Below are 10032 nucleotides of genomic sequence, written 5' to 3'. Positions count from 1 at the left end.
ACTTTGAGCCGCTGCGCTCAGCTGACCTTCGGCCCCTTATGCTCAAAACTGCTCTGCTACTTGCTATTCGGTTGTTAAGTGATGACGTAAGAAGCGCTGCTTCCGGGTCCAAGCCTCAACTCGCTTCACTTGAGAATACTACCTCAGCAGCCGTTTAAGAGCACTGTTTATTCATATTAATCATTTAAGCTAAACGCTTTCAAACTTACGGTATACACTACAGTCTCCGTGCTCACAGTGTCCCAAACACAAATATTTTTTTATATATTTTTTAATATTTATATTTTCATTGTCTGGCTATCTGGGACTTCGGTATGGAGTTAAAGGTTAAGATTATAACTTTTTCGCTAGTATTCTATCACATTGTGAGTTTATATTAGCACCTTTTGTTGTTTTCTTGTGGTAACTGATAGAGCGTTTGGACACGGAAGCCCTGCTACGTGACGTCAGACTTAACAAGCGAATAGCATCAGTCAAGCGTGTTGGTGATCTGCAGGCCTTCTCTGTGAGCCCTGCATGCCTTGAGTTTGGGCCCAATGACTCGAAGGTCATTTTAAAATCCAGGCATGGCTACATCCCTAAAGTGCTCCTGACCCCATTCAGAGCACAGGTCATTTCCCTCTTGGCCCTGTTTCCTTTGTCAGGCGTGTGAAAGGTAGAATTACTCTGCCCAGGGAGGCCTCTGAGGATATACATTGAGTGGTCACAGCCATTCTGGTGGCCGCACCAAGGGGTCTTCGATCTCAAAGCAGCGCCTCTCGCGTTGGATAGTTGACGCTATCACTCTGTGTTACTCCTCTATGGGCCTTGAGTCTAGGGCTGTGCGATATGGGGAAAATATCTCACTGCGATTTTTTTTTTTTAATTTGACAGATTGCGATTTTGATTGGCGATTTTAAATTTGCAACGTCAAGCTTCAGCTCAATATTGTCAATAATGTGCAGCACAGTATGAGTATCATTACCCTGCTGAGAGAAAAAAAAAATTCTTACAGATTCTATGAAACCATTACGAAATTCCTTTTTGTAAATATACTGATTAAAGTAATACCTGATAGAGCACTGATGAGACCACCAAACAAACAAAACATTTTTCCCCGGACAAGTATACTTTTTTACTCAGAAAAGTGAATGATTGTTATACTTGTCTGAAGGACAAGCTCATGTAAAAGCTTAATGTGGAGCCATGTATTAGCAATGTAATTGCTGTGAGTTTCATTCTCTTTAATATTCATTTTTGTAATGTTGTTATTGTTTGTCTTTTCCTTGTTGTTACTTGGCATTTAAAATGGTTTGAGATGGATAGAAATGTCATCGCTGAGAGAGTTTAGTCTTTTTCAAAATGCACGTTTGCAGTGTAGCTATATTTGATGTATTTCATTGATACAGTCTTACTCACTTTTAGTTTTTTTCTTTTTTTTTTACATGAAATACTTTACCTAGTAGTAATATTGCTGTGAATTTCATGTTTTTCAATATTCAATATTGGTTTTCAAAATGTACTTAATTATAAGTAAATATGCTTTAAAATCATAAGATGTGATTTTTTTTTTTCAGTGTTACTAGCAAACTCTAACAGCAAGGTAAATTAGTGTTAGTATTTTCTAAGTATTAACTGTCCATAAATTGCACTTGACAAATAAGCTATTGAGGTTCTTTTTGCTGAATATTTTATATATTTAAATATATATAAAAAAAGTACAAGATTAGGCTAACTGAATATATGTGATATCAAATAGGGGTTAGCACAAATGTAATCTAAATGTAATCCAAAAGTAATCAGATTACGTTACCAAAAATGTGTAATCTAAGAGATTATATTACTGATTACAATTTTTTTCATGTAATCTGTAATCAGTAACTGATTACAATTCATAAGTAATCTACCCAGCTATATATTTAGGGATGCAACAATACAGTTAGCCCATGGTTCAATACATACCTCGGTTTTAAAACCACGGTTTTCGGTTCGGTTCGGTTCTGATGGCTTGACACATAAGAGTGTATTTCTGTTATTCTATGCTTAGGCAATAAGAACAGTAAAAGGTTAAGAAGAAAAAAAAATATTTTTATTGCAATACTCCTTTATTTTACTTAAGAGGAAAGAAAAGCCCACTAGTTCCTAGTGTATTGTATAATAGAATTTTTTTTTTTATTAAAACATCACACAGCTGCTGGTAGCCCATGTACAAACTGGGGAACACATAAATTCCTAAATTTTGAAAATACACATACATGTCAAGTTAGTAAACATAAATTGACCATTTCAAAGAAACATACTTGTACTTCAGTAAACATAAATCATCTTAATTAACCTTAACAGTACTCCAGTACAGTATCCTTCATTCAGAATGTAAAGTGCAATTTGACTTAGGTCAGCTATCTATTCTTGGATTTTGAGGTTCTTCTGTAAAAAGATAAGCCTGTCAACATTCTCTGCAGCAAGGCGAGAGCGTTTTGCACTTACAATGTCCCCGGCAGTGGAGAAAATTCTCTCACTCGCAACAGAGGTTCCTGGGACACAGAGGTGTTTTTGTGCAGCTTTTGCTACATGGGGGAACTTGCGTTCATTTGTTTTCCACCATATGAATGGATCAGCATCCACATGAATACTGTCTGCTAACTTGTATGTGGTGACTTCCTCCTCAATGATCTGGGGAAATGGCTTACCCTGCTGTTCCTCAGTTTTGAAAAGCTCCCCAAATACCTCTGACATTGCTGTCTTCTTGGGAGGGGGAGAGGATGGATTGTGTTCATCTGTGGAGGGCACAGGATTCTCCACTAGACCCTTTGCATCAAAGAGAATCATCCTTTAGTATAATTATTACACATATAAGCACACACAGCTCAGAACCACAACCACCTCCAGTGTAACATATGACAAATGTGAAATTATTTTGATCAGTGAAAAGGACACAATATATAAGAAACATCTAAATAGATAAAACAATCAAAATAACAAATGATAAAAAAACAAAAACAAAAACAAATCAAATAGTACCTGCTGTTCATGCTCCAGAATTTCATTGATGATATTCCTGTAGAGCTTATCGCGAGAGTCTTCATCAAGGTAAGGCAGGGATTTAAACCTGGGGTCAAGGGCTGTGGCAATTTGGAGGTAATCATGAAGATTGGGGTCAGTATACCTCATTGCCAGGTCATTTATAATGGCTGCTTTGGCTTCTTTGACTGTCGCACTGTCCTGGTCTCCTGGTGACATGGATTTGAGAATCATCTCTTTCAGAGGATGGATCATTGATATAGTGGGGGTTGTTTCACTGCTCATGAGAGTTGTCACTGTTTTCAGTGGTGTGAGGACCTGAATCAGTTCTTCTGCAAGTTTCTGTTCACTGTCATTCAACATGGTTACGTTCTTGACAGACAGCTTCAGATCTTTGTCCAGTAAGGTTGTGACATCATGAATTAACTTGTGTCTGGGCAAGTTTAACATCTCCTGGTTCACAGTCAAAACATGGTGGGCTTTGGTGCTTTTGTGAAAAAAGTCAACATTTTTCTAACCCTCCCCAGGAGGCGGGACACTGTCAGAACACTGCTTCGATGAATCTCAAACACAGTTTTTCACTTTCAAATGACAAGTTTCACGCTCTCCCTTTTGCACTGAGATATTTGGTTCAAAAGTGATTTGTGCATCTGTAGAGGTAGTGGGTGGGACTGTTTAGAGATTAGAGATTTTTTTTATTTTTTATCTTTTAAGCAACAAACAAGAAAGAAGGGAAGTTTGCATAAACATTTGTTATTTAATTGGCCAAACTGGCTTTTGGCTATTGAAAAAAATTATCATAACCATCTGAAATTAACGGCAGTAACTGCACAGTAAGTAGCCTACATTCAATACAAGCATAGATGGTACAGACATCAGCATTTAGCTTTTATTTTTGAATTAGGTTGAAACTACAGAGAACTGGCCTTAAATAAAAGATTAACTGTAACCATGTGAAATTAAAGGCAATAACTTCATAGTTCTACAGTACAAACAACACAATCAACCCACAAGAGGTTTCTTAATCAGCATTCAGTATATTAGTTTTTACATTTGTTTTTGTTTTTTTTTTTTAAAGAAAAAAGGTCTTTACCAGTGAGACTAAATAAAAGTATGCTATACAAATACATTTTTCAAAATGTTAAAATCAAATAATGTTGGTGCGAATAAAACAAAGATGCAAAGTGTTTCATTCATCCAGTTAAAACATTTTAGGGTAATGATTCACATCTATATTTTTTTACTTGAGCCAATGAAAAATAAATTTATTTTAACTTATTGTCTCAAGTAAAAAAATATAGATGTGAATCATTACCCTAAAATGTTTTAACTGGATGAATGAAACACTTTTTTTCAGTGTGCTACAGCAGGTGATTTTTAAATCAAATTAAAGCTGCAGTAGGTAACTTTTGTAAAAATGTATTTTTTAAAATATTTGTGAAACCTGTCATTATGTCCTCACAGTAGAATATGAGACAGATAATCTGTGAAAAAATCAAGCTCCTCTGGCTCCTCCCAGTGGTCCTATTGCCATTTGCAGAAATTCGCCGCTCCCGGTAAGAAACAACCAATCAGAGCTGTGGTTCGTAACTTTTTTTTGTGTTCAAAATTTACAAAATGTATATTATAAGCGAGTATACCATGAATCCATTTTCCAAACTGTGTTTTTAGCCTGTCATGAATCACTAGGGTACACCTATAATAAGTGTTTATATCCGGACTATTTTCGATTGCTTCGGGGTACTGCGGCGGAGTAACCCAGTACCTTTGTGATTCTTTATAGACATAAACAGAGAAGTAGCTCCGGCTACAATGTTCTTCCGCAAGATGCAAGCAGTTCTGTTTATTAACCGCTAGAGCGTCAAAAGTTACCGACTGCAGCTTTAAGTCTATGTAATTTTAAGGTAAAATAAAGGTAAAAATACAGAACTGACGTTTATCTCTGGCTTTTCAAACGTGTATGCAAGTTCTAATAAAAAAATAAATAAATCAGTTTTGTCACAGTTTAGTCCGTTTCGTTTCTCATCCAAAACGTGGGAAGTTGAACATCTCTTTATGGTCTACTCGTGTTCAGGGCGCGGACCGGTACAGTATATGCTCATGCAGGAAAGGCTCTTATTTTGTGCGCCAGTACACCAGCGGCTGTTCGCTTCCTGCTATCTGTGCCTCAGAAATTAAACTCTGCATTTCCAGTACCGATCGGCTGCCTGTGTCCTGCGCACAGATTTCGAAATACTCTTCCACACAAATGACATAGCGAACGATTACAATGTCGTCTGTGCACGCGAGCGCACTTCTGGAAAAATCGGACCCAAAAAAGACCAAAAACCGTCCAGTTCCGATTTATGGTCGGTCAACTGGTGCATCCCTAAGAGCTACTTTGGGTCGTTGCTGAGTAGGGGGAGGCAGACCTGGAGCCAGTAGATATAGGCCCCAAGCAGTTTTATGTCCCCGTTGTTCCTCATGCATCCAGTAGGGGGAGGCTGTATATTAGTATATGAGCCTAGTCATATATCAGAACAGCAGACCATATCTATATGTATGATAGCTGCAGACCTTCTTGAAGTGATACGAATTGAGGTATGTTAAATAATCTGTTTATTGTAAAGTTATTGTTGTTGATTGTATTGTAATGATGCAACATCTATTATTTATAAACGACTGATGCGATATCAATTCAAAAGATGGGTCAATTTATTTAGAGAGGCAAAAGTACTTGATTGAGTCAGATGTTCTGTCTGACTCAAAGTTAGCTAGGTTAAGCTGCCCCTGGTCTTCTCTTTAAACTCTCTGTCTCACTTTTAAAATTAATTACATTTTTATTTTTATCTTGTTATTTGTCTTTAGCTAGCGTGGCATACCTTCTGGTGAGACCCTGTTTACTCCTTGCATGTAAACATACTCCACATGGTTTCTGGAGCAACATTAGAGTGGATAATCACAAATTTATTTTTGACATTCTATGATGTGAACACACAAAATACACATTTATAATAGGTATGTATGTATGCAAATCTCAAAGTCTCTATTAAAAAGAGTTGAATTGCACACTCACTCAAGTATTTTGTCAAATAATACATACATACTGTACGTCATGCATGATAAAACCCACATAAATTTTTTTTATCCCATATGGTTTGAATTTAGATTTTGGTTTAAGTTGTTTCTTATAAATGAGATGATCTAATTCTCTAATGTATATCTTAATATACTGTTTCCTTAAAATGCCTTACTGATCTGGACAAATGTATGTACACTTAATATTTGTTTTATCATAGTCCATTCTTTAGTTCTTTAACTTGTATCTCAAAAATCACATACATGCAAATGTTTTTAATGTAATTTTCTCTGCACAGTCCACCATCAATGAAAAAAAAATAAAATTGTGGCTTCCATCGAGAAAGTGCCCGTGCCATTGTTCATTGAAGATCAGGAGCAAATTGATGTTATCTACACTCACATGACTCCAATTGTGGACGGCACACCTACACACTCAGATTCATTATGGATGTCCGTTTCCCAGAGGTAGGTCTTGTGTGTGGGTTGTGCTCTGCATGGTGTCATATTCACATTGTTTTTAATGTCAAATAGTTTATCCATAATGCTAGACCATTGCTCTAAAATAATAGTTTTGTGCTTAATATAGAAAAAGCGTTTTTGATTTTACAACAACAACAAAAAAAAAACTAAAAAACTAAAAATGCAAAATGATGCTTTGTTTATTTGGGCTGTGATAAATCTTTCTGTGGTAGTCTATCATCTATGCTCTTGCTGTTGTAAAACGTGTCCATCCTGGAGGCTGAGGAGAAATTCCTGCGAGGACCTGTCGTTGACGCAAGGTAAAAAATGTTGAAACATGACATCCTGCGATTATTTATAAATAACCATTGTTAATGGGAGCACTTTGACAGCAGGATAAAAAAAAAAAAAACAAATAAAGAAAAGTGGCAAGTCATAGGAGAGTCATCTACAGGAGTCATGATATTAAGAAATAAAGTCATGGTGTTAATAAATAATTTTTTGTGAGCAACAATATTGTCTCTTTCTTTTAAATGACCGTTGGAATTTTAGAAAAGGGTTCGATTGTGTTTGTCCGAATGCTATTGTAAGGTCCAAGGAAGGTATCCGGTGCTGGATGATGGTCTCCTGCGTGTTCGGTCTTTCAGTGCGTAGGGTTAATTCAACTTAGGTTAAACTCAAATCTGACTCCATTTTATTATTTAATCTGACTCCATTTTCTTATCTAATCTGACTCCATTTTAGTATGATCTCGAATTTAGGTTGAAAGACAAATTAGTTCTTTGTTGGTGTTTAATTATAATTGTTATTTTTCTGACATTTGATTATTCATTATTTAACTCTTTACTTTATTTAACTGTCTTTATTTAACTGTGTTTATATGTCGCTCAGGGTGCCCCACGACGGCCGTTCTTCAACGTGTGCCCCACGATCACAAACTCGCCAGTCTCAACAGTAGTCAGAGGTTATGACTAATACTATTTAATAGGTTACCCATAATTACCATATTTTAAATAGTATTTCCGTTTAGTCCCCCTCAGCTACCCATGTACAACTTAGTTAAAGCTCAGAACAATAATCAGCGGTTCTGCTAGCACTATCTGTCTCAGTAACTTGCATGCCACTTCTTCTGATGATGATGGCTTTTTCTCATCCATCAAGTCAAACGCACAAGAAAGCTCCAAAGAACTTGAAGGATATCTGTCAGGCTGTGCTGACCACACCAGTCTGCTGAAGACCTTTCCCTCCATCTGCAAGTTGTACATCAGGTTAAACACAACCCTTCCTGCCTCAGCAGCATGTGAGCGGCTGTTTAGTACAGCAGGGCATTTATTTAGCCCCAGGAGAGCCAGGATGGACTCTAGCAATTTTGAAAATCAGCTTTTGCTAAAGCTGAACAGAAGCTTTTACAACTTTAAATAGTATTGTGTAGCTTAATGGTATGTTTTGATGATATTTCAACTTAAAGGGTTAGTTCACCCAAAAATGAAAATTCTGTCAGTAATAAATCACCCTCATGTTGTTCCAACCCCATAAGACCTTCGTTCTTCTTCAGAACACAAATTAAGATATTTTTGATTAAATCTGAGAGCTGGATCACTCCTCTGTATGCTTCTACGGGAATGAAACTTGCTGTCCCAGAAAATTATTAAAGAGATCGTTAATATAGTCCAAGTGACTAAAGTGGCTCAATCTTAAGTTTATCTAGCGACGAGAATACTTTTTGTGCGCAAAACCCCCCCAAAAATAACGACTTTATTCCACTATTCATTTCCTTCTCTTTGGGCCTTGAGTTTTTTCATGTAGTGTTTTAGTGCAGCGCTTCTGTGTTGTACGTCACATGCATCACACACATGACCAGCGTCGGCCAATAGTGAACCTACGTGGTGACGGGCAAAATAATTTTTATTTTTGGGTAAACTAACCCTTTAAAGAGGTGGTTCTTCCTCAGTATTAACAGTATTACCTTGTATCTTGCACATCTTCTGTTTGATGTAGCTATAATGTTATGGAACATGTCTATTAAAGTTCAACCCCTATACTGGGACAAGGTGCTTCGTTGTCTATTTTGATTTTAAACTTAACAAATTCTTAATTGCAGTATCTAATCTCATCATTTGTTCAATTAAAACATTGCATATCCCACCCAAAACAACTGATCTGCTTAATTATTGATATTTACAGTTAATTTGAATATTTATTTTTTACTTCCGGTACTTAAGTATGTTTTAAATCGGATACTTTTGTACTTTTACTCAAGTGATGTTTGAATGGAGGACTTTCTACTTTTACTGGAGTCATTTTTTATTTAAATACATCTACTTTTACTTGAGTATAACTTTTGAGTACTTTTACCACCCCTGATATTTTCTAGCAATTAAATGAAAATAAAGTTCTGTTTCTATAATAAAAACCAAATTATAGTTTAGTTTGGAAATAAATTTTTCAATATGCACTTTAAAATTTAACTGACTATCCTATACAATGCCCAGATATTTATAACACATTGAAACACATTGAAATATAACACACTGAAAATATGAAATATGAAGTATAATGAAAATAAATAGGTCCCAAAACTGATCCCTGAGGGACACCCTTTGAAACTGACAGGACAGATGAAGGTCTTTCAAAACCACAGACTGTGTTCTCTACCTGATAGATAGTCAGCAAACCAATGTATAGCAGAATCAGAAAGAAAAGTAAAAAAAAAAAAAAAAACTTTTGTATAGTTAAATTATATGAAGTATCAGTTAACGATGCATTGAGTGGATTAGACAAAGCAGGAAGGTGGTTTAGACTCAAATAAGGAACCTGATTAAGTGAAATGTTTGTTAAGGGTCATGAAACCCCCCATTTCTGCACTAGTTAGTTCTCACCGCAGTTTTAAAAAATGCTAAAAAAGTGGGAGCGGACCAGGGGAGGGGGAAGAGGGAAGACAGACAGCACACACAGCTTTGCGTTCAGACAGTTTCATTTCGCTACCATTGAGTTAGAAACACAAATAAATGCACAGCCATTTGATGCACCCTGCATTGAAAACATATTTCATTTACATTCAGTCATTTAGCAAACGCTTTTATTCAAAGCGTTTCAAACAGTTAAAATTAGCGGATGCTAACATTGTCCTCTGCTATAATTTTAGAATAAGTAGTCTGGGGGTTTCATGACCCTTTAAAACTACCTAAAATAGAGGTCTTCTGTGTTATCAGGTGGCCGTTTTCTGTAATAATTTTGCTTTAATTTCTGTATTGTTGGCTTGCGACAGTGATTTAACCATTTTCCAAAAATTAATCTGATTATTTTGATTTTGTGATGTTTCGAGTAAATATAAATCTGATTTGGCCTTTTTTTAAAATAATTTAAATTAATACGACTCCAATCAAATAAATAAAAATCATGATGGAATGCTTGTTCAACTAAATGTTTTCTGTTTCTCACAACGAGAATTTGAGGTTTACATTTTGGACGTTTGCTATTCCTCACAGCAGCTATGACACAGTGATCACTAAC

The 10032-nt window shown here is 36.0% G+C and overlaps 1 protein-coding gene across 1 annotated transcript; it reads right to left on the bottom strand.

Annotated features, from left to right (window-relative positions):
- Window positions 1-2263: 2263 nt before the first annotated feature.
- LOC127953424 (E3 SUMO-protein ligase ZBED1-like) lies at window positions 2264-4013 on the bottom strand. Its single transcript, XM_052552670.1, has 2 exons — window positions 3001-4013; window positions 2264-2787 (listed from the first exon to the last, which is right to left on the bottom strand). The coding sequence occupies exons 1-2, from the start codon at window positions 3448-3450 to the stop codon at window positions 2383-2385; spliced, it is 855 nt and encodes a 284-aa protein (XP_052408630.1). The 5' UTR covers window positions 3451-4013; the 3' UTR covers window positions 2264-2382.
- Window positions 4014-10032: the final 6019 nt, after the last annotated feature.

Source organism: Carassius gibelio, chromosome B3, assembly GCF_023724105.1.
Source record: "Carassius gibelio isolate Cgi1373 ecotype wild population from Czech Republic chromosome B3, carGib1.2-hapl.c, whole genome shotgun sequence".
Lineage (NCBI taxonomy): Eukaryota > Metazoa > Chordata > Actinopteri > Cypriniformes > Cyprinidae > Carassius > Carassius gibelio.
The sequence above is the reverse complement of the archived record's forward strand: the minus strand, read 5'-3'. Positions and strand labels throughout refer to the sequence as shown.